The 25,551-nt window shown below is 38.3% G+C and overlaps 2 protein-coding genes across 5 annotated transcripts in view; one reads left to right on the plus strand and one right to left on the minus strand.

Annotated features, from left to right (window-relative positions):
• ANKLE2 (ankyrin repeat and LEM domain containing 2) overlaps positions 1 to 9,360 on the plus strand; it is a 32,895-nt gene extending 23,535 nt beyond the window's left edge. For 2 of the 4 annotated variants that reach the window (XM_032771158.2, XM_032771157.2), the window contains exons 11-13: positions 894 to 1,677; positions 2,763 to 2,894; positions 6,032 to 9,360. In XM_032771158.2, the coding sequence (XP_032627049.1) occupies positions 894 to 1,677; positions 2,763 to 2,894; positions 6,032 to 6,272 (1,157 nt within the window). In that variant the 3' untranslated portion in view covers positions 6,273 to 9,360. The remainder of the gene's footprint in view (positions 1 to 893; positions 1,678 to 2,762; positions 2,895 to 6,031) is intronic. The other 2 variants (XM_075060039.1, XM_075060040.1) reach the window with 1 other exon arrangement.
• A 625-nt stretch (positions 9,361 to 9,985) lies between these two features.
• Positions 9,986 to 25,551, minus strand: part of ZDHHC8 (zDHHC palmitoyltransferase 8) — a 226,716-nt gene continuing 211,150 nt past the window's right edge. The window contains exons 11-15 of the mRNA XM_032771161.2: positions 16,841 to 17,019; positions 15,100 to 15,225; positions 13,574 to 13,662; positions 12,643 to 12,776; positions 9,986 to 10,941 (exon numbers count right to left, since the gene is read on the minus strand). Coding sequence (XP_032627052.1) covers positions 10,791 to 10,941; positions 12,643 to 12,776; positions 13,574 to 13,662; positions 15,100 to 15,225; positions 16,841 to 17,019 — 679 coding nt within the window. The 3' untranslated portion in view covers positions 9,986 to 10,790. The remainder of the gene's footprint in view (positions 10,942 to 12,642; positions 12,777 to 13,573; positions 13,663 to 15,099; positions 15,226 to 16,840; positions 17,020 to 25,551) is intronic.

Raw genomic sequence — 25,551 nt, forward strand, 5'->3', positions numbered from 1 at the left:
TCCAGTGTACGTAGAGAGCTGGACCTGGAAAGAAAGAGCTGCTTTTGCTATTTTTTCCCCTTTAACATCTACAGTTCTGCATTCTCAGATCAACAGACTTGATGCTGAAGCAGATACTTTGATAAAATTCCTAGCTTAATCATCGACCAAGTCAGTTGCAGTAAAGGAAAGGGTTTGTCCAATGTTAAATTTCTTTCTCACACACACTCTTAATGTCCTTAACATAGAAAAAGTGGACACTTTTTTGTCTCCAACAGTAAAATGTAGATGTACTCTACCAAACTCCTGTGTACCTTTCAGTAATCTCTAATTGCAATATTGTAGTAGAAATAGGATCAGCAATATTTTGTGTGTTGACCTACAGCCATGTTGCAGAAATAAATATATTCTGTAACGTGTATGTATATCATTGCCTGTTGTTGAAAGAGGACTGTGTAATATATATATAGGTACCTATTCACAAGAGAACTTAATTCAGCTTCTTTTGTGGGTTTGTCTTTGTGCCAATGTAACTTCAGTGGAACCTTTGGTGTGTAGGAGGACATGGCAAACTTAATAGTTAGCTTGCCATCTATATCTTTTTGCCATCGTATTCTGCCTTCTGATTTTATCTTGATACTTGGTCGGTTTCTGTGAATCAGGCACTTTAAGTGAGAAGCACAGGAAACATCTCTCTCAAATGAATAGGATAAAAAAAGGTGTATATTTTTTGATAAGATTACGTAGCTTAACTAATACTATCACATACATCTGATTATAAAAGGGTCTTCATAAATGGATACATACATGTAATAATGGAATTACCTAAGACCATAGAGCTGCTCCTAGTTTATTGGACAGGACTTCAGTTGTCAAGCCTCTTATTTATATCTTTTTATTAAAATTGTTTGTAGGCAAAAGTAAAAAATGCTGCAATTCAATTTCTGTGGGAGCATTTTTAGATGAAGATGATGATGACATGAGCTTGGAAGAAATTAAAAACAGACAGAATGCAGCACGGAAGAACAGCCCTCCTGTTGTGTCTAAGAAATCAAGTATAGATGCTATTGGAGATTCGGAGTGTGACATCCTATCGATGGAGCACAAAGTAAACATTATAGAAACATCGGACCTCTCCATGCATTACGAGAAGGAGGTTTCATCCAGCAAAAATGGATTTTGCAGCCCTGTAACTAATGAGAGGATAACTAGTGACAGAAAACATTCACGTGGTGGAGAGGAGTGCCTTATATCCCCAGTCTCCAATTTAATGACGGAATTTGAAAGATTGTCTTTCCAAGGCCAAGCAGTGGCAGGGGAATGTTTGGTGGGGAAATCAAACAAAATCACTGCAAAAACTGAGAATGAGCAAGTTTTGGCTGAAGGAATGAGCCAGGTCAGAATATCTAAGGACCAGCTGGGTAAAACCTGCTCAGCACTTTCTGTGGCAAGCTGTTCTGAGCCAGCTACTACTGAAAAGCCTGGAGATACAAAATTAAGGACAGAAAACAAAATACCCTCAGAAGCTGAAAGACTGTCATTGGACCCTGGTATTTGGGACCAAGACAGACAGCAGCTTGGCAGTCTTGCAGTGCAATCTGAGTGTACTGCTTATTTGTGTCAAGAGCCCTCTTCTCAGAGATTTCTTTTGAAGACTCCATCAACAAATGAAAATACAAAGAAGTTATTCCTCTTTGGGTATGAATTACTTTTTTGTCCTTTGGTCTATACATGCAAAACTAGTTCCATATGCTCTTAACCTTGCTGTAAGACATTCTTCAAAAAAGTTTCAAACACTAGTTATAATCACTTGAAAAAATGCCTCCTTAAAAAGCTTTGTAGTTCCTACAGTAAAGATGCAGTCTTTTCATGCTCTCTGAAGATTGTATGTAAAACAATTTGGATATAAAGAAAAGAGCTCTGTCGTTTTCTTCCAGTACTAAAGTTTCAAACAGACTCTTCAGCCTGTGAGCTAGATCCTGTTCATCAGGCAGACTTGATGAACCTTTCAATTAGGGATGTAAAATGTTAATTGGTTAACTAATCAGTCTTACTGGTAATGTATTCGGTTAAAGTTTAAATGCCTAATGTGCACATTGAAAACGTTACACTATGAAATGGTACTGCTGCATGTGGAACAAGGTTCTGCATTGTTTCGGGACCATTGCTATGGAACTGATATCATAGGCACTGAACTAAGAGTGCGGCTCCCCACGTTTTATGTGGGGTCCCCGCTGCCAGCCCGGGGCCCTGGCTACTGGCCCTGCACCTGAGGCCCTGGCTGCCAGCAGTGGAGCCCTGGACACGGAGTGGCAGCAGAGCCACAAGTAAAAACATGGGGGTGCTGCAGCACCCCCAGTTCCTGCACTATGTTGTGAACTTATCGATTACTCATTTAACCAAAACAGTTTTAATAGTTTAAATGGCTCCTTTTTCAAATGCTATTTATAGCCCTACTTTCAATTAGATTAAGTGCTAAATAGCTTTCACGTTCTCAACATATATGAAACTGAATTTAAGGACACTTTCCAAGCTTGCCTCTGATCTGACCTATTAATATTGTCTTCCAGTGAAGCATATTGAATGTCCCTATGGATGGGCATTATTTCTTATATCAAAGCATGCTTGAAAACAATCCATTTGAATGTGAAGAGCAACTAATCCAGTTGGCACGCATTTAGCTACTAGAAACATTTCAAAATATCTACACTGGGGTGTGGGGACATTATCTCGTCTAAAAAGTTTAACAGCTCTGTTTTCATCTAGTTCTATTTATATTCTAGGGAAGAACCATCAAAGCTGGATAGTGATGTCTTAGCAGCTGTAGAAGGAGTAGAAATTGACCCACAGAAATACCCTATTACTTACAAATGGAAGAATGCTGTACAGTCCTACTCTTCTTCTGACAGGCAAAGGTATTTATGTAAATTCAACAGAGTGAGTTGAAGAGCAACCATTTTTTAGTGTGTCTGTGGCAGGGCATCTTTAGCAGCTAGAATTTTAAGCTCAATCCTATACAAAAGTCTAAATTAACAGTATTCAATTCTATAGCATCTAATGTATTTTAAATTAAGACTTGGGCTTATACCCATTGCTGGTATAGCTCTGCTTACTGGTGCAAAAGATTAGGTATCAAAGCCAAATTGCTTCATCATATCTCAGAAAGCTATCCATGTAAAACATGCAGAGTGTCAGAATTAATTCTGCTGAACTGGCCAGTCTCACGATGCCGAATGCTCTGTTATTACTCAACACGTAATGGCTGCCACATTTGCCTATACAGTCATTGCAATACAGTAACTCTTCGCTTAACGTTGTAGTTATGTTCCTGAAAAACGCAACTTTAAGCGAAACGAAGTTAAGCAAATCCAATTTCCCCATAAGAATTAATGTAAATCATAAGGGTTAGTTTCCAGGGAAATTTTTTTTTCACCAGACAAGATATAAATATTTTATTTTTATATATAATACACACACACACACAGTATAAGTTTAAACACACAATACTGTACACAGAAATGATGATTGTGAAGCTTGGTTGAGGTGATGGAGTCAAAGCATGGGATATTTCCCAGGGAATGCCTTACTGCGAAATGATGAACTAGTACTCGGCTGAGCCCTCAAGGGTTAACACGTTGTTAATGTAGCCTCACACTCTACAAGGCAGCAAAAATAGAGAGAGGGGAGACAGCATGGCAGACAGAGACATACACCCTGTATATATGAGAGAGAGAGATGTGCACTGCCCCTTGAAGTAGGCTGACCACACTCTTAAGTACATTGCCTTTTTAAGTAGACCAGCAAGTTGAGAGAGCTGCTGCTGCCAGCAGTCTCCCTCTGTTCTGAGCCCTGTTGTGTCCACCCCCTGCTTTGTGGAGTTGGAGTAAGCGGGGGTAGGAGCAGGGGGGAGGGGAGCACCCTGACATTAGCCCTCCTTTTCTTTCCCCTGAGACAGCAAGCAGGTCCAAGGCAGAGGGCAGGAGCAGCACATGGCAGTGGGGAGAGGGACAGCTGAACTGCTGGCATTTGATAGCCTGCTGGGCGGCTGCCACACAGGGAACTTAGGAGAGCAGGGAGCTGATATGGGGCTGGCGGTCCACCCTGGTTCCAAGCCATCACCAGCTAGCTTTAATGGGCTGCTCTTTCTGCAAGCAGTGGACAAAGCAGTAGCTGCCAAACAAGGTTATCAGGGAGGATTGCACAACTTTAAACAAGCATGTTCTCTAATTGATCAGCAACATAACAAGGACGACAACATTAACTGGGACAACTTTAAGCAAGGAGTTACTGTACCTGATTCTAACTCATAATCAGTGGTGCAATATAATACAATAATAGAATTGCTTTGAAATATTAGATTATGCAAGATGCTGTATCAAATGAATTTTTAATTTTAGATTATACAGTCTAGATGTCTTCATTTTGTTACCCTGCCATAGTAGATGCAGGTTTTGATACCTGCAGATGTGTGTGTTTGAATTATGTATGTGGGAGAGCTGTCTATGATTAAAGTAGTGTGGAAACAGGTTTTTGTTCTCTCCTTCTGGGTTGCCATACTGTCTGTGAACAGTGACACTTTTCAAATACCGCCAGGCTCTTGCAGCAAAAGGCAATTGTAAAAGTAAACTATTTACAAATGTCACACTTCAGTCAAGCTGAAGTCCTTCCTGCTTTTTAGTAAACTTTCAGGTGTCCGCGTTGAGCAATCAACTTTTTAACTTATGTGAATCCTTTCTTCGAAGAAGCTGATGTATTATGTAGCTTTTATTCTTTCTTTACACACTCAGTTTTAAAGGAGCGGTGAGAAGTTGTTTTAAAATCCTAAATCAATAATATGTTTAGATTTACTACAATATATTTACATTTTAAAGCATCTTATAAGACAGCTATCTTCTCTTTTGTACATTGCTAGCACAAAGTTGGTGCTCAATGTAAGTAATAAAATATTTGGAAATTTAGTGTGTTTTCATTTACTTGGCAAGACCAAAGTTTGCTCTATTTCCATTTCAAGTGTTGCTAGTGCCAGCAACACCTCAGTCAGAGACACGAAGTACAGAATAATGCCCTCCTTAAGTATTCTCAGTGTCAGGTTTTGGCAGCAAAAACAGAACCTGGAAGTACAGTTCTGGATAGGTAAGAAAAAACATATATTCAAACATTTTGAAATAAATATCTATGCATGCAACTGGATCTAAACATATATTATTGATTTGGAGTCTTTAAAAGCTTTACAATATGTTTAACTCTTTCATTACCCTTTTTAAGGCTGACAGTGTTATCTGCAAAATCTATTTTTGCTATTAGAAAAATATACTGTCATATGAGATTGTTATGTATGATAGACTAGTAATTGGTAAAACCAAAGTGAGTAATCCTAGATTATTCAAAAATTTAAATAATATTAAAGAGGGAATTTTATGATTTTTAAACATATAAACATTTAGTCCATAGAAAATGTATTTATTATTTCTGTTGCATCTGGACACATTGCATTTAAAAAGAAAAAAAAAATACCATCTCCTATGGCCAAACCTGCAAAAATCACTGGTCCAAAGCCACCTTTAACAAATCTCTTCTTTATCCAAATACCTTGTCCATAGTCTTGTAAGTGATGGTGTGCTGAAGAGTTATTTTCAGCTTTTCAAAACAAAGATAACCTGCTATTTCTTTGATGTTTTGTGGTAGGCTGGCCATCTGTGCTTATGAGTTCTAAATCTTATCACGTTATCAGCGATAGAAACAAGATAATAAGCAGGTCCTTTCCTATTATACGTGGGTGTTGAATTGCAGTTGGCCAAATGTGCACAAATAATGCATTTTTTATAATTAGCCATTTTGGAGCAAAAGATGTTTGCTAGTTTCAGTGACATATTCATGTGTGACCTAATATGCTGCTCCCTCATTTTTCTTTCCCTCCTGTCTCTCTCTTGATCTGTTGTGTTTTCTGATGCATCTCCATCAAGCTCACAGGTGCTAGTGAGAGCGTATTTCTCACCCCATTAAGATTTTCTGAAATATTATACATATGGTGATTCTTTTTATTTTTCTATAGTTGGCCAAGTCCAGCATTGAAAGGAAGGTTCAAGTCCCAGTCTGTTGCAGCAGGCCCACCAAATGGTTCAACGTACTCTAGCCCAAGAAGAAATAGTCCGGTGCTGGGCAGCCCAGGGAAATATGGCAATGTTGCTTCATTTTTTCCAGATCTTAGGAGTCCTGGGCGGTACAGTCCAGCGTATGCCAACAATATACTGTTGTTAAAACTGCATCACTTGTCAAAACCTCCTTCCCATTAGAACATAACTCATCTTTCTGGGACTTTAATTATATTTTTATTTTAAGAGTGGAGGGAAAAAATTGTAGCATTGCTAAGGTGACATGAGGAAGTGTCTTTGGCCATTTATTTGTCCTCATTTGAGGACAAATACACATTTTAAAAAATAAACGTCTTTACTTCATGTACCAGATAGATTACTGGTGATTTGCAAGAAGTTCTCTTATCCAGTAGTTATACAGTAAATAACCCTTATTCTTGTTAACAGTAGAGCAGTGAGCTGAACCTTTCAATTAGTGATTCCTGCTAGAAATGGTGGTGGTTACTGTAGGCCAAATGTGATAGTCAGAAGGAACCCAGAGATGCATTTTTTTCACCTGGATAACTTTGAAGCATCTTATCAATAAACAGAACTCTAGGTTAGAGGGAAGTCAAATGCATTCATATTTCATTTACAACAGGGGAAAAAATCAAATTAAAGAACTGAAAGTTTAATGTGGGCGGTTACCTATTCCCTGTTCGAGTAAGAATTTGCCTCCCCACTGCCCAATAGACAACAGTTCAGTCTAAACACTAAGAAATGTCTAAAATGAAGAGCAGCCAGAGACTTTGACGGGTCACTTCTCATTCTGAGGATAATAAAAACACAGATTCAGAGTTTTAAGAAAAGGGCACTATAGAAATTAGTGATTTAGGGTTGGGTTAGTTTGATGATAAAAGCTCAGCTTTTCCCCCAAAAAACTTTTGCCATTTGCAGACTTCACCAGTAATTACACAAAAGCACATCAGCAATAATTTAAGTACGTTTACCAGTGATGTATGTTAATAGTCCAGTTTAATGTGATATATTATGGGGATAAACAGAAACTCATGAAGTGGTTTCTTATTTCCTAAGTGTTAAAAGGGATGAATGACTGAGACATTGTTTTTATTGAAATACAAATTCTTGTCTGTAGTCGAGATATAGTAACTACCTTTTTGTTAGCTACAATTAAAAATAATTTAATTTCTCAGTATTCTTCAAGGATGAACCCTTGCGATAGTGCTATATGGAAATGTTTCTAAACGTGAAACAGACACGCAGAGTGTAGATTTTGATAGTTGTGTTTTTGCTTAAGAAAAAGCTTTCAGTACTGTAATTCTCTATTATAGTTTCTATCTCAGAATTAAAAATAATCTTTATGATAGACATCTGATCAAAGGTACCACAGGCATGGGAGTAGAAAGGATAAATTATTCTGGTTGATAACACTACTACCCATTGCAAGGTAAAAATAGAACCTCAAAGAGCTTTTGTAAGATGCATATGTAGCTAAAGGAACCCTAATAGTAGCCAGGATGTCATAGTATATTGTTAGCCAACTGTGGGACCTTTATTACATCACAGAGGCTGGATTAAACTCGACAAGATATGGCTGTTTTGGAAGCTATTTCACACTAGAGTAAAATGACTGTTTCTGACACACACACTGTATACTTCTGAATATATTCATTGTTTGGTACAAACTTCAAAACTGCACTTAATGCTTAATAGTGCCTTTTTGTAACATTTTTAAATTAGCATTCTTGTTTGTGGTTTTAAAAGTGGCATCCACTTACACGAGACTTTGAAATGTAGTTTTTTTCCCTCCAAGACTCTGAATGGAAAAGTATTCTAAAGGTTTGTTCTAATGAAATTGCAGTTACAGATATGTTTTGGAACTGTTTATAAGTGGTTTAAATGGAAATTATTTGATTCCCATGAGCTGAATGTTAGAAATGAGCCACTACCTTCTAACTGACCATCATTCAAATATAATCCACCCAAGTTACTTTTGTTTTTTGGAAGCGAGTCCCACATAAATCAACCCTACTTTATAAGTAACTTTTCCAGTTGCGGTAGGAGTCTGTATCACACATACATTTCAGTTGCTTTAACTTATTAAAAATCCATTTCCCTAAACTTTCTGGACTGTGTGTAGTAATTATCCAGCCTATCCAGCTCATTGCTTAAATATTACACACACACGGTGTGTATGTAAAAGCTGAAACCATGTCACATATTACTTGTACTGGTGTTAAAATACAAACCTTAACACTGATTACTGCATATATATTTTTTTTCCCCCAGTACTGCCAACATCTGTGCCGGTCTGAGGCAGCTATGGGCCTCTAGATGATGGAAATTCCCACTTACATTGCTGACATAGGCTCTACATTCCTGTTTAGAAATAGCTTAAGAAAAACATTGAGAAACTGATGCTTTAGTTTTACCAATCTCCTGATTGTGTTTGTCCATTTCTTTTATATGTATTCAAATGCAAATTTCTGGCACAAAAACTTCTCCCAGTTTGTAACTTTTGTTTGGGAGAGAGCATTTTTTTAGCGACAAATGCCTTATTGACTTTGCATTTTAGTCCATGTGGGTGTGTTTAAGTAAATTTATAATTTATTTAAAACTATAGCAAGTTGTTCATTCACAATCGGAGATCTTCTAGGAGAGGCTGAAGACCCTAGAACTCTAGATTAGGACTGTTTAGTTTTTTGTAGTTGAACTCTGATGACATAATATAAAAGACCCTTTGCAAGCATGATTTTAAAATGCTGAGGTTTAGCTGCTGTTCTTTCTCTTGAAAGTAAACAGGTAGTTAAGGTGTCCTAGGGCAATAGGTGGATGGGAATATGTATCCGTGTTGCAAAACTGAAGTAGCTTTCTTTGAGATACCACGGTTTCATTTCTATGATGAAATTTAATTGGTGCCTCAATTAGGGACATGAAACTAAAGGTTTGGAAAACATTTCACAACCTGAAAGATGTCTGTGTCTTGTTGCCATTTAAAAGAAATACCCAGGTTTGGGGGGAGAGAAATTTGTTCCATGTTGCTCAGCTCAGAGAGAGGTATTTTACTAGTACAAAATCTGTACTCTTTAAATAAGGCTATTGCCAGCTTAATTTTGTTTTTATACAGATTGTTATTTTGGTTTTAAACCTTAATGCCAATACAAATGCTGATTTCTGTACATGTGCAAAAATGTGTGTGCTCTTGCCTTCCACCCTGCATGCATTTATGGTTCTTTCAATACTGTGTATGTAATGTGCTGGAATAAAGTGCACAAAATATTCAGCATTAGACATTCTGCTACTGATTACATAGGGTGGGGGATTTTTAAGATGAGCATATGCTGTTTCAGGCATTAGGTTGCTTTTATTAATGGTATTTGTGAGAGATCATGAACCAATTATATGGGGGGGGGCATTAACTGTAGAAATGTCATGCTGCTTCATCAATACACTTCCCTCTTAGGCCTTGCAGTTTTTGTTCCAAATCTGATGACTGCTACACTCAAAGGTACACAGAGAGACCAATTTTTATTCAAGTATTTTAAAAAGCTGACAGACAAAATTATTCCAATTTCTTGCAGTGATTGCTGAAGACCATCTGCCACACCCCTTTGTATATGAAGAGTTTTGTTTTTAGTAATCTGTTTCATTAAATTGCTCCAACTGCCACAGAGACAGATGGCTTAAACGGCCTGGAAAAAGTTCATGGTTTCAACCGCACAGGTTGCTAGGCACTGTTTCTCATGATTAAAATTTCATATTGGCTCTGACAAGGCCAAGGTGAGTACCTAGCATTTTCTTCAAGCAAAACTTGTGTTGTAAAATGTCCAGTGATTAGCATGATCCTTGTTCTCACCTGACTACGAGTAACTTCCCACACTTATTTGCTCTTTCACCTCTACCTACCATCATACGAGTTTGCTGTAAGAATCAGTCTAGCACCAGAATTTTGCCCACTCATGGTAGGAGTGTCAAAAGGTATATAGGAATTGACAGCATCAAAGTACTTAACTCCCTGTTTGATAAGCTTAGTCCAGGGCAACGTGAAACTCAATGGAGGCAGACTGCTTGTTTGTTCTCAAAGCTTACCTGCAGAAGACAAGCACTATCTGGTCAGTTAGTAGAGGGCTCTGCAGTAGTCTGTTACTGCCACAAGCCCCATTTAGGCATAAGGACAAGGACATATTCTAAAACTGGCTTATGGAGAAAGTCTGTCTTACCATTTACTTTCCTTCTGGAGCAAGATAGGTGAGAGATACTGTTGCTAAGAGTATTTTTCAGAATAGAGGAATGAACTTCCAAAGCAGGGAGCATTAAACTTATTTCAGTATGCCTGCTAAAGTATATGTAACTTCAACCGGGAAAGCACTAGTAGCATACCCCTCTATAGCACAGGAATCAGTTCACCAAAAGCTCAACAAGGAAGAGTAATTTTCACTTTACAAGCAAGTGGTGCTCTCAAATGGCTGAGCACAAATACCCTTTCATCAGTCTTTTCGTACTCCACATCTCAGAGCAGGGAGGTGCCACTCTTCATTGTATGAAGTCCATAGAACTCTGAAGAAATGCAAATTCATCTTTTTTGGACTGAAAAGGAGATGAGAGGATTAAAGTACAATTTTAAAACAGCATTAAATAGAAATTTAGTAGTACAGTAGTTGGATGTACTAGTGCAGAGAGACCAGAAGCAACTCCCAGGTGGCCATCACCTGCACAGACTCAGGTGCGTGTGATTTTATCTGGAGGCATGAATCCTGTGTCTCCAAGTGTTCTAAGTGCCACTCTGCCACTAGGACGGATCACCAAGTGGGTTATACTGCCATTATTAAGGGACATCCGAAGCCAGCCTTCCGGAGGGAACTGTAATGCTCTATTGAAAAAAAGAAAACAATTAGTGTATGGTTTAATCTACAAGCATATGTGAAGATTAGCATGCATCTGACAGCACTCTTGTCTATCTATCTATGAGAGAATCACCAGTGGTTCCCAAATTGGGGGCCATGAGCTGTCAGCATCCAGCATTTTAGTAATGCTAAATATTAGATAAAGAATTCTTAATTTATAAGGGAGGTCTCACTCAGAGGCTTGCTGGGTGAAAGGGGTCAACAATACGAAAGTTTGAGAACCACTGCTGTACACCAAGCAGCTCACACGCAGAATCTCTGCCTATAGCTATCTTTGAAGTGTTGATACTGTGCAGTCACAGCTATGAATTCAAAGTTAACAGGAAAGCATATATGGCTTTGTTAATCAGTGGCCACTCCAGCAGGCTTTTATAAGAGTGCAACAGATGGGTATGATTAATGTAGATAGGATTAGTTCAAATGGACATGGAAAGCTTTAAAAAACCTGTTGTCAGGAGCACTTTGAGTAACCTAATAAAACAAGATGACAGCTGCCCTAGATTCAAGACCAAGGAGCCAGTAGAGAAGTTTTCAGTTTTGGTATAGTGGTTACAGTCTCTGAAGTGAAAGGTAGTTAACATGCAGCTGACGCTCAGGGAGGAAATGACAAACTATATCATGCACTTGATGTAGAGGCTCTTGTCTAGCAGTCCGTTCCCAGCTCTAATAGGATAGGTTGTCCCCAAAATTACTAACTGAACATGGCAGCAGTATTGGAATACTATGCCAGAGTAAGACTATAGCTTTGACTGCTGCAGGCCAAACCATTAGTGGCCACAAACGTCAAGACCAATAAAAAGTATTTTACATTGTGTCTTCCCAACGAGTGCAAAAATGTTTTGCAGCAGAGGTCAAACTAATCTTAAACTACATTTAGAGGTGGGGAAAGCAGGGAGGGAACGAAGTAAAGGGAAGCCACAGCATAATTTAAGCAGAGTCCTCCTCTGTGGAGAGTTGGTAGGTAGAGAAGGCCAGAGCTTGTAGAGAAAACTGGTAGCTGGGTACAGAGTGGTGGGTAAAGACCTAAAACTATCCGTTCCCAGTTCCTGAGCCACCTTGATGCCCTAGCAGTAAGTTTCCCCCTTACCCCTACCCCCACATTAAAATGCTTTTGGAAAATAAATTTATTTAGGTGCAGGAATCCTGAACTGCTGACACAAAGGTGCTAGTTCTATTTTAAGGCAATATGAACCACTGGGTATGCATGTAATCAAGGCTGAGTCCAACTGAAAGCCACCTCAAAATACCTGCATAAAATTAAACTTTCTATTACTCTACAAACATTCTATATTCAAGTGCTTGAGTTGTGCCAAAAATCAGAGTAGCCTAGGAGAGTGTTAATGATCTGATGTTAATATAAAACCTAGAAAATGAGTCCCAATTCTCAGTAATCTGTACTAGTCTCTCATTTTTACTTCAGAATTAATTCAGTGTGGATGTTGAAAATTATTTTAAAATCCCTTTTTCATATCTGTAGATTAATCTTCTGATCATATGTTGTAAGCACAGCTGCTCAGAGAACCAGGCACTCATCCCCTCCAGTCACTTCAAATCTGTTAACCGATTTCCTAGCTGTAATGGACTAGAGACAGTGCAATGCACTAACCCAATTTAAAAAGGGTTGACATTTAAAGATGCAGATGGGTATTTGGTCCCTTATAAATTACCTGCAAACTATGTAGCGGATCACGTTGGCATGGCAAACAAAAATCTCATAGCTGTCCTCTTCCTGCTTTGCATCAGCCCTATGAATATAATTTCGGAAAGCAGCCTCAATACGAGCCCCATCTTCATAATACTGCTGATGACAACAGAGTTTGTAATTAGACACCAAAACAGATCAAACCAGCCCAAGAAGCTACCTGCACCTTCAAAATGGGGTGCTGCTTTAGGCTACGGCTACACTATAGCTTAAGTTGACATAAATTATGTTGCTCTTGGGTATGAAGTAGTTACCCTCCTGACCAGCATAATTTACGCCAACATAAGCGCTGGTGTGGACAGCGCTATGTCAGCAGTAGAGCTTCTCCCACAGGCATAGCTACTGTCACTCACAGGCCGAAGTAGAGCAGCTATAATAGAGACCTGTCCAGCTGTAAACTCTCTAGTGTAGCCATAGCTTTAGACAGTTCTAACTTCTTTAGGGAAAAAATCCTCAAACTTGGCCAGCTGGTAAACAGAACACTGCCAGATTACTAAGGGGAATTTAAAGTTTGAGCAAATATTTTAAAACATAGGATACGCAAAATGTATGGAAAAATCAGCAGAGAATCCTGTGGCACCTTATAGACTAACAGAGGTTTTGGAGCATGAGCTTTCGTGGGTGAGTACCCACTTCGTCAGATGCAGCACTCCTGCGTCTGACGAAGTGGGTATTCACCCACGAAAGCTCACGCTCCAAAACGTCTGTTAGTCTATAAGGTGCCACAGGATTCTCTGCTGCTTTTACAGTACCAGACTAACAATGCTACCCCTCTGATAAAAGGTATGGAATGATCCGAGGCCTAGGATATACAGCCTGCAAACAAACAATAAAATGTACAGTTAATTAAAGAAAGTGTGGAATATGCAGATTATATATTAAAAATATAAACTTACCACAGCTTCTGGTTTCCAGTGAGATACCGGAGGGACTGGTTCTATAGGTGCTCCCTCCCTTAGCAGGTCAGTACTAATTTTTTTGACCCCTGGAAATGAAGTACACATTCGGAAAGTGAAGTAAAAGCCACTTTTTAGGCCAGTTCACAAACAGGCCCACATAATTTCAGTCAGTAAGAAAGCCCTTTTACATGTATTGCAAGCTGCGCATTTATTCATATTCTGTATATTCAAAGAAACTTTCAGGTTACCTCCAAAAAATTAAGTCCAAACATTATGGTCTTCATGACTTCCCATCAGGGACTGCAAGTGAGGCTCTCCAAACCTAACATGCTCAGTTACCTATGGAGCCAAGTTCATCCTTGTTGACACCAATGAAGCCAATGAATTTGATCCAGGAACACCTCCATACAGGCTTGCACACTAATGCATTTTGAAGAGTTGCCTTTATTATGTTGTGAATCTGAAACCTTGTATATATGGCAGTTTAGAAAAATATTATTTTAGTATGATCTTGGATAATTTGTCTACCAACTGAGACATGAATTCTTGCAGCCCTCAGACAATTAAGGTTCAGGTCAACAAAGATCAGCCTACATGTGGAAAGCCACCCATCTTAATGCATACAGTTAAAAAGTGTACCTCCCTTAGTCTGAAGGGAAGTCTTTGTTTTGCTTAGAGGATGCTTTTCATTTTATTAGACCTGCATTCAAGGATCGCTATAAGATTAGTTTAAAGTCCATTCCTCTTCCCTTCTCCCTCTTTTGAATGAGCCATGCCTATCAGTCAGCGTTCCAAGATGGATTTACTTGATCTTATACAGATACTTGTTAAACCAATAAGGTGTGTCAGGTTTTGTCTGTGATCACCGTGGGGTTTTTTTGTTCACACATTTCAATGTGAGGCATTAGAATTAATCTGGGCTCTCTTGCCACCAACCTAACCCAAAGGTTAGGACCAGGTATCCTCACCACCGTCTACAGGCAGGAGTGAAACCACACCTCAGAACAGCTGCTATCTTTATCCATCACCCTTTCAGTATGCCACCTCTGCACACAGTGGCATCCAGTACACACTTTCCATAAAGAAGTGGCTAACCCAGTCACAACACTGTCCTGTATTCATTCCACCATGCTCTTGTAGAAATTCTAGTTAGCATTCACTCCCTTTCAGCAGAGTTGCGCTCCTAGGCGCAGGTCTGTGGCAGTAAGCATTCTTGGTTACAAGCTAACTATTCCAGCTTTTCCTCCTAAGCATTCTGAAAGTACAAAGAGCAAAATGCCAAGGTCTCCTACACGGTAAACATTCATGTATCGACTACTCAGAGGGGTCAGCTCAAATCTTTAAATTGCAGCTTCATTTCTACTTCATCTTTATGACTTTATTTCATTTTTAAATTTAAAAAAAGTTAATTTACAAAGTGTACATTGGTCTAGGAAATGGCTTCACTTCAACTGAACACTACATGTCAAAAGGTGCAAAAGAAGGAATCGTAAGACAGCATTATGCTATCAAACCCCACTTACCTGGAAGATGCTTGCTGATGATGTCGGTTGTTTCTGTTGCTCTGGTCATAGAGGAGTGGATAATTGTATCAAATTTCAACCCCAAACTTGCCAGCCTGCGCCCAGTCAGCTCTGCCTGCTCACGACCTTAACAGTGAGATTAGCTATATAATAAATTGCTGATATTTTGCTCTTTATATTTAACTCATCATCCTTCTATATCAGCCCCAAGAGTAAGTAATGCATCCTTCCTTCCAGCAGACAATGCTTTTCGCAGCGTCACCACCAAGAGACCAGGCTCACTAGCTGCCAAGTTCCAATTCACATTTCACAGGCTGGAAGGGATTTCTGTTGGTCAGGCCAGATCCAGTTCTTTTAGTTTCTGATTCTCCACTTCAGTGGGAAGCACTGAAGAGAGGACCTCACCCATTAGTCATGGTCCTTGCTTCTTAAATCCCACAAGGTGAACCACTTCCTCACTGGGCCCATGCAAATAGCTGTTACTGTAGCTAGGTGTTCAATTTGCCAGTCACTTTCTACCACCCCTACATTCTAGGAGTGCAGAAGGAGGAGGAGTGTGTGCACGTCTGGTAGTCCTGCTTGAAACAAAGGCTGCAGATATGTTAGCTTGGAAGGAAACATGCATTAGCCACTAATTGAGCTTCCTCAGATAAGATGTTAGTTGTAAGATGCAGATAAGTTTTTACCTAGTATCCCAAGGTATTTAAAATCTTAATTAAGCATAGAAGGGTAGATGGCTGAAAGAGACATATGGATAGACAATTGCAGAGTCAAGAATATAAGCCAAGACTAACTACTGTTATTGTCTCATCAGTTGTGTATTTAATATATTCACACTTTTAATCAAATTTGCTTTTGAGCATGCAAATTAAACTCAAAGCATCCACATTAACATCTGGCACCATGTTTTCAGCAGCTGAAACAGCATCACACATAGAAAATTATTGCCCTTTCAGGAAAAAAGGGTATAAAACCCACCAAAGATGTTTACCACTCCTTTTTTAATTAAACAGCTACAGAATTCTAGTAAGTGCTACTTACAATTTCTGATATTCAGACATATGCATTATTCAAGTACAGATTAATTTAGGTATCGGTATACAAATAGAGTATTGGTTCTCATCTCAACAAATGGGGGTTTATTAATGTAATTCCCAGCAGCCTCATTAAGGATAAGGGTGAAGCAAGGAGCATATATAATGATTCTCTAACTAACCACTCCAACTGAAAAGACACACTCAGGAAAGCCAGAGAAAAAAATCTAGTTACCAGCTACATAAAATACCATTTAGTTATTTTCATCACTATAGTCAAAAGATGTGGCCTTCATAAGAAAATCCCATATAGAAACCCTTTCCCAAGACTTTATGATCCAGAATAGTCATCCTGAGTCTTGAATTTAGCTCAAAATTTCAGCCAAGGGAAATTTTAAAAAATCTGCTGTGAAAGTTTAGCTCAAAGTCTCAAAGGAATCCAGTATGAAGTTTTGGAAACATGATTACTGCACAGGTGGAGGCATGTTTGGTATATGCATAAATATGCATTTTATTTATAGGATCATAAGGGGGAAGACAAACTTATTTTGGCCTATATATGTTCAAAGGATCCAAAATCCTAAGTAGGAAGTTGGCAATAGGATCCAGAGCAGAACTGGTTGCTTTAACATATGAGATTAGTGACAGACAAAGAATCTCTTTTTCTATGAAGCTGCACAATTGAGTAGGGTCCTAGTTGCACATACCCAGTTGGGTCAGAATTCTGTCTTTATCAATCCGACCATCCACGTTGTACTGAGAATGGCGGATAAGGAATATGTGTCTGGTAGCTTTTGCTTTGCAGTGATCTAGGCGGGAAGCAAGCTCTTCTTCCCCAGTCTCTTCATTTTTCTTTTTCCGGTTGATAAGAGCCAATGGTTCACGTCTAAAAATATTAAAATAAGTCATTTTTATATGTGGCAGAATGGTAGGGGGAAATGTTACAAACAGGGACACCTGCCTCAATTGATTTCAGTATTTGGAGGATCTAAAAGATTTTTTTCCCCAATTATGTTACCAAACGTTTTATCAAACATTTTAACTCTTCTCTTAAATACCCGAAAAAACCATATACAACACATTAGAGTTTTACATCCAATCTAGCTGACGCCAAGCTAGCACCACCCACCTACTTGAGACTCATGCTATTAGTCAGAATATAGTATGGTTGTAATTTAGTTCTCAGGGGAAAAAAATCCCTATAAACACTGGTAAGGGATTCAGCCATACTTTGACAGACTATTACTCCTGAGGGCATTCTGCGTAAAAAAATTAAAAATTCTGCACACAATATTTTAAAATTCTGCAAGTTTTATTTGTCAATAAATAAATAACCCTGCTTGTTTATTTAGCTTCTGGCCAGTGAAGCAGGATTGCTAAGAATATGCTGGTTCATTGCAACCTGTATCAGGAAAACAAAATGATATCCTGTGTTTGTACAGAGATTTATTTCTTTGTTACTGTTTGCTAGAAGCACTGGCTAAGGGACACTAAATATTTTTACCTTTTCTTTGATATGCTACTGCACTAAATTTAGAAATAATTAGACATGGCTCAAAGTACTATTCAGATATACTGGAAATTCAGAGTTGAGCATACACTAACCCACTTCTTACTAGTGCAACACACTGGATGTCACTGCAGTACTTACATATGCAAGAACCACCACTGATTGAATCCCCCTGCATAAACCAGTTACAAAGGTGCAGGTAGAGCCTGGGATCTTGTAGGACCTGCTGCCATAATAGTGACAGTGGTTAAAATGTACTTTGATGCGTGCAGGATTGGGTGGTCAAAAAAACCCCAACAAAACAGACAGACTGTGGTAATTTGCAGAAAAACATTTTTTAAAAAAGGTTTTAAAACAAATTTAAGCAACGGAAAGAAGGATTTGAGATCTGTTGAAGGAGTTAAAGTATTTTTTACATGGTTTAAGCAAGTTTTTTTTTATTCTTTTAGTGGTAAAAATTGTGTCTGAATTCTATTTATATTTAGACTATATTAACTGACAGTTTTGGGTGTAGGGGATTAGCAGCATGGGGGAAATCTCTCTTGCAGGATTTGCAGGGGGGAGCAGGATAAAAATGTAAGAAACAATGCGGGAGTGGGTGGGAGTAAAACTGACTATTGCGGGACGGGACGGGAGCGGGATTAAAAAAAAATAGTCCGACGTGGGGCTCTACAGGCAGGCAAAGAATAGTTCTTATGAACCCCTGTATATAGCATTACAGGAAAATCTTGAGAGAACAGATATAGTCTCAATCCTGAATTTTCTTACTGTCCTAGTTTTAGGTCATCTGTATCTTGACCACATCCCGGAAAGAATATTTACAGAAATATGCTAACATGGTTTCACATTTCAGCGTTGGCAGAATCATTAAGCTACTCCTTGAAGGTCCAATACTCCTGTGGATCTGTAAAGATGCAGAAGTAGCAAATAAACTTGGGCATTTGCATCACCTATATGCTATAACTCCATTAGCATTGTGTGTGCTAAGCTATGCGCTATAATAGTATCTGTTTAGCCAATCTATGTTCATTAGTTTAATATTATTCACATAATGAGAAGCATATCTACCTGTTACAGATATCAGCTACCCAAGAAAGCCGTTCCTGCACAAGTACCAGAAGAGTTATCAACTCTGAATCTTGTTAATTTATAGGAGGGAGGGGCTGTTTGTGCAAATTTAGTACTCGTTGAAGATGACAGAAAGATGTGCTGAGATCTAGACAGCTTCCCTCAAAACCTTACCAAAGTGCTTCAACCTTGAACCTGGACAAATCACCTTTAAGAGTGAAAAGGAAGTTCAGTCATCATGGTCCAGTCAGTCCTTTGCTTCTCTGCAGAGACTATCTACAAACCTATTGTCCAAACAGCCTCAACAATGCAGAGGTGGCTTTTACTGATGTGAACTAGACCAAAACAAAATTCAGATAAAGGGAAGCAGGAGGAACAGGCTGAAAGATACTCCATTTTACAATTACTTCAGCAATCTCCAATTTGCTTGTTTCCAGCAGAAAACAATATGAGCCCAGAAGACAGCTTTGTGCTTTCACTTTACTAGGTCAACCCCCAGGCCCTTCCTACAACACCTATTTTTAACTTAATTTTAGTGCATCTATTTATCCTCTAGTTAGATCCCTCTCCCCCACCACACAGCTACTTCAAGCCTCCTCTTTCATTCTCTCACACTGCACAAAGTAACCCTCCTGCAGCTCATACAGATTAGCCCTATTACTATCCTGCTGCCAATACCAACATTGCACTCTACCACCATAAACCCAGCCCAAATCTTCCATAAAGTAGTCCTCATAGTCCTGTTTCTCCACCAGACACACAGTAGTCCTCTCCATCTCATACAAATCCTTTTACTACTACTTCCTATCTCGACACACACAAAAGTAATCCTCCTCCTCCTGATCCCACAGCACACAGATCAATTTCTTCAGTGCATTACATATTTTGCTTCTTCAGTTAACACACATCTGTGTATTTGTTTTATGCATTTTTATAAGGACTAGTACGTGGACTCTGGCTGAATAAAATTAGTCTGGTCACAGAGAGTTGCTGCTTAACTGAACTGGCTGTGATTTTTATAGTCAACAGCCCCTACGAGTAGCTTTAATAACATTTGATCAATATTTTGATTTGGTAAACATACTGCTCTACTAAATAAAGAATGAGCCTCATATGTTTTTAAAAGCTGAAAGATTTCTCAAGTTGTTTCCTCTTCTCCAACTGTAAGGCATTAGAAAAAACATGCCCCATAATGAAGATTCATGTCTATAATATACTTTACAGGACTACTTTTTTCCTACTAGTGGACTGTCTTATAAAAGATGCATGGGTAAGACAACTCTGCAAGGACGGTTGTCAAAAATTCTAACAGATTTAGAAAGCTGATCCTTCTGAGGAAGAAATCAGTGTGGTGAGAAATACACAAATGAAAAACCCAGGACAATTCTGATATATAACAATAAAGCAATTTATGCCTCAGGGAGCAACAGAAATATCAGTAATTTTAAGAACAAATCCTAACTAGATAGTCTAGCTCAACATTACCTTCCTTACTAAATCAATCTTTAGGTTTTAATGCATAGGAAACTTTTAAAACTACTTCCAGAAGTTTGCAGCTTGATTGGGTTCCTTTATGAACTTACATTTTTTCCTTCAGAGGCCTAAAGACCAACAAATTTAAATCTGAAACAGGGCCATTCTCTTCTAAAAGTCTTCTAAATCTGACTGGACAGGTTTTTTTTCTAGGAGGCGTAAGTAACAGTGCTCAGGGTTTCAATTCCAGCCTGATTAAGTGACATGCTCCTGTTTTAAAGACAGTTGTCTTTTCACCCTTCTGCCTACACAGGTCTAGATATCATCAGGATGGATAAAAATCAATGATTTTTTAATTGGATTTTTTTATTTAAATCAGATTTTTTGATAAAATGCCTTTTGAGGAAAGAAACCTATCTAAAGATAGGTTTTAATTAAGATACATTATAGCTCAAAGATATCTTATGGAACGGGGATTATAAATTCTAATTCTATATATTTATGTAATGTTTAAGAAAAGTTTTTAAATGAGTTCCAACAGTTCATGGATTAGGGATCCAATTTTATGGGGTTCCAGGTGCTTGTGCATAGATTTAGGTTAATCTTTCTATCTACTCAATGGGACTCAGTGCTCAGGCTAGAAGATACCATCAGAGATGCTTAGTTTTGCAGTTCTCAAACTCTGGATTTGTGTCTCCATAGATAACATGCTTGTTAACAGCAAAAAGGTTTTTAAAATCAATAAATAATGTACAGAGGTGAGAAATAACAGACCTCAACCCTATTGTCCCTCTGCAAATTTGTGTACATAGAGTCAATCGCTTAAACCCTATCTAAAAGTGCAAAGTTTCAAAAACATCAATGAATAGAAGACTGTTGGGTGCGGAATAGATCTGGACAAGGAGAAGAAGTCTAGAGATAAATGTGAGAAGGGAGGGACAGGCAGTAGACACAAAAATGAAACTGTTTGAGCAGCATATTCCAGAAGTCTTGAGGTCTTTCTGAATGTAGCCTTCATTGATTTGAGATCTACCATACCATTCTTCACTAGAAGGGAAAACCTATAATGGCAGCAGGCCGTAAAACAGACCCAGTTTGGTAATAAGAACAGTTTAAGAAATATATGTTTGCTGACGATGTTTTAAAGAAAGTCACACCAGTGAACTGGTGGAAGTCACTTAAGCCCTTGGATTCAGAGACTGTTGAAGTGATAATCTCATTTTTAACAGCAGTAGCTTCTTCTGCAGGTGTAGAAAGACTATTTTCTTCCTTGGGACTAAGTCATTCCAAATTGAGAAATTGTTTGGGACCTGAAAAAGCAGGAAAGCTTGTTTTTCTTTTCCAGATTATGAACAAACAGGAAAATGACAGTGAAGATGACTGAGTTAGCTGCAGAACCCAATATTTTAAGCTTCTCATGTTGGCCTGGCTGACATAGTCAATTTAATTTTTGTTTTTTAAAACAAAAAAAATTCATTTAGCTATTTTAGTTTGAAACAATTTTAACAAACACAAACCTGATTTTAAAAAACTTGAATGTTTAGCTAAATTCAAAAATTCATATGCTTGTTTTGTTAAATTATTTTATGTTTGCTGTTGAAGAAAAAAATCCAGAAAACATAATGTTGTTGTTTTAGTTATATAAAACAATTTAAATGTCTGGTGATGTTCTCCTCCTAATACAGCATGGCAAGAAAATCCTCCAAATATTAATGGTTAACCTGTTGAATTGGAGATAGTTCACCTCCCAATGACTTCATAAATATTTGCATCAGTTACCTCTGGTAATTTAAATAACCAAACAAGCATTCATTTTCTGATATAGCTGTAAAACTAATCTGAAAAGTTTTCTAAATAAATCACTTTAAAAATGTATAGTGTGTACCTTCTAAAAATGAAATCTACATTTATCTCTGAGCTATGAAGAATATGTATTATGGTCATACTAACCAACAAGAATGCACTTTTATGTAAAAATCCATGATTAAATTGAGTCTTCCTGACTAGTGATTTAAATCATGATATTTAAAGCTGGGTATCATTGAGACCAATTAGCTATTCTCGCTGCTCTTGCATGTTGCATCTTTAAACAGGAGAATTCCTGATGATTTACTTATCAATAAGTTATTCTTAGGAGACTCAAAGAAAGATTTTGAGTCCTCACTAAGAAGATTTCAGGTCACATAGTGCCTTAAAGCGCTGCCTTTAAGAAGCTGAATCAAAGTTACTGGAAACAATTTGAAGGATGACAATTCTAAAAAAAGATTTTTCCTTAGATTTTTTCCACACAGATTTCTAGTTCTCATTTTCCATTAAATAGCAGCTCCCTCAGGTAACAAAAGTAACATTCTATATGGAGTAGAGATAAGGTCAGTCTTATTTTAATTAGACACTTTAGTTCTCAGAGAATCAGATTTAAACCGAAGTAGTAGTCCATGCTTAGTGTGATAGTGTGTTTTCCAACTTTCACATAAAAGCTTATTGGAGTTAATTTGCATTAGTTCTTACGGTCTCCAGCTTCTAGCTTCAAAAAAAGTGGCAATTATGTCTCTGCTATTCCCCACAACAGATCTCCTAATTCATGCATGTGATAATGAGCTATCAAATTTGCAAAAGTAAACTTCTCCAAGAAGCACTGACCAATTGTGCGTTATGTTTAGCAATCTCAACTAGAGGTTACGGCCAGTTCTGCCTGTAATTAATTTCATGAATACACTTTTTGGACAGCTACAGTAAAAGGCTGCACTACCAGTTAGAGTCACAGATTGACAATGTAGTCTGACCTGTATATCACAGGCCACTGCCACCCAGCACTAAACTCAACAACTGAAGTTAGACCAAAGTACTCCAGCCAACAGGAAACTAGATTATGTGCCACAAGCAGAGATAGGCAGGACCAAAGTGCACCAGTGCCTAAAGCCCACTCAACTGTAGGGAAATGATTGAGATACTTCCAGATAATCCTGGCAAGTAACCTGCACCCACACACTGCAGAGGAAGCCAAAAACAAAACAAAAAAACAAGGTCACTGCCAACCTGACCTGAGAGAAATACCTTCCTGACCTCACATAGGGAAATCAATTAAACTCTGAGCACACGAGAAAAAAAAACAGCCAGCCAAGCACCTGAGAGAGAGAGAATGCTCATTGTGACCTGAGAGCTCTGGCCTTCTCCATCCAGTGTCCCGTCTCTGGCCATAGTTATCCGTGATCTTCAGAGGAAGGATATTTAAAAAAAAAAACAGAATAGACTGGAGATGGGAAAAAAAAATCCCTTCATGACCCTTGCATGTGGCCAGCTGAAACCCTGAAGCATGAGCTTTTAGGAACATAAAACAAACTGCAAATGAGAAGCAGGGTTGCTGAGCCCAGCCCCTATCACAGGGGCAGGCAACCTATGGCATGCGTGCCGAAGGCAGCACGTGAGCTGATTTTCAGTGGCACTCACACTGCCCGGGTCCTGGCCACCAGTCCAGGGGCTCTGCATTTTAATTTAATTTTAAATGAAGCTTCTTAAATATTTTAATAATCTTATTTACTTTACATACAACAATAGTTTAGTTATATATTATAGACTTATAGAAAGAGACCTTCTAAAACGTTAAAATGTATTACTGGCATGCAAAACCTTAAATCAGAGTGAATAAATGAAGACTCGGCACACCACTTCAGGGCCGACCCCTGCCCTATCATCACAAGCTAATGAAAACGTCCTATTACATGGCTATGTTAGAGAACTTTGAGTAATATATCAAACAATGAAAATGTAGTATATAGATCAGCTCAAGTGAATTTATGACATGTAACTTGGCTAGTCACCCATCACACCACTAAATGGCGTCTGCCCTGCTAGATGCATCAACTATACTGCAAGAAATAATCTAGATCGCACTTATATAGATTGCCACAAAAACATGTAGTTTTCAGTAAGTCATTCCCCCACTCTAGCAACAGAGAGATCAATTGAAAACCCAACTATTTTCTTATCACTTAAAGGAGTCAAGCGAGATCAGAAACCCCCTTGTGCAAAGTACAGTACATAAAAATTATGAGTTCTTTGAAGCAGGAAGTGACTCATCTTTTTAGTTATTAAAAGTGGCAAAAGGGTAGAATAAAGAAGTGCTACACTCACTTTACAGATGGGCAACTAAAATGGACAATAAGTCAGCTGGCCGAAGTCACCCAGGATGTCTGTGGATAGATCTAGGAACTGAACCTGAACCTCCGCAGTTCAGCATCTTAACTTACAAAGAGGAGGGATAGGTCAGTGGTTAGAGCATTAGCCTGCTAAACCCAGGCTTGTGAGTTCAGTCCTTGAGGGGAGCCACTTAGGGATCTGGGGCAAAATCAGTACTTGGTCCTGCTAGTGAAGGCAGGGGGCTGGACTTGATGACCAAGGTCCCTTCCAGTTCTAGGAGATAGGATATCTCCACTAATTTATTTTTTTTATTTGTGGTTATTACAACCTCTGCAAGGGCCAACCCATTTAGAAACAGATTTTTAAGTCCCACAATTACCAATTTTCTAATTGTTCTCCAAAAGAGTTTGCTTTTGGAGCACAGTTCACCATTGTACTCTAATTTTGGTTACTATTCACATAGGCTAGATTCAAGTTAGCAATCCGAGTAACCATCTGTAGCTGCTTTGGGGTCTGTTTTAAATGGTTTGGTATGGTGTCAGCTAAAGTCCTCATAGTAAACTGTCCTCATGACAAAAAGTTCACAACTGGCCCTTATGATGAAGGTCTGAATACAGCAACCAAGAATGGATTTGGAATAAATTGATCTACCTTCCCCTCTGCAAGTAGGCCTCCATGTCAGGGAGATGGCATATTAATGGGCATATTAAGTTTGATTTCAGTGTGCTACAGTTGTTACACTGCTAATGAAAGGAGCAAGGTTGACTGAAGTACTAGAAATAAACGTCAGGTGCACAGAGAAGTAAATATGGGTAATAATTATTTGGATTCTTCAGCACAGGAATTCTATAAATAGTTAGATATGCCATTTGGACACGGACACACACACATACACAAACTAAAAATAACTATTTAAAAATGCATTATTGCTTTGAGATTTTTAAATTACATCTATCTAGCACAATCTTTAGGCACATTAGATTGTATAATGCCTCATATTTTGATTCTAAAATATTATACAATCAAAACAGCCTGCTACGATTTTAGTTTGGATTTAGTGTTATTAAACTGGAGTCTGGCATACAAATCTCTCTGGGGAGATAATTCCACCAGACAGGAGCTCAATGAGCTAAAGCTTGATACTTATATTTGCCCATTTTAACTGCAAAGTAATTATAGTAAACAATACAGATGGTTAGTCATTAGCTGAATATAGTCAGTCCCACAGAG

This window comes from Chelonoidis abingdonii, chromosome 22, assembly GCF_003597395.2.
Source record: "Chelonoidis abingdonii isolate Lonesome George chromosome 22, CheloAbing_2.0, whole genome shotgun sequence".
In the NCBI taxonomy this organism is placed as follows: domain Eukaryota; kingdom Metazoa; phylum Chordata; order Testudines; family Testudinidae; genus Chelonoidis; species Chelonoidis abingdonii.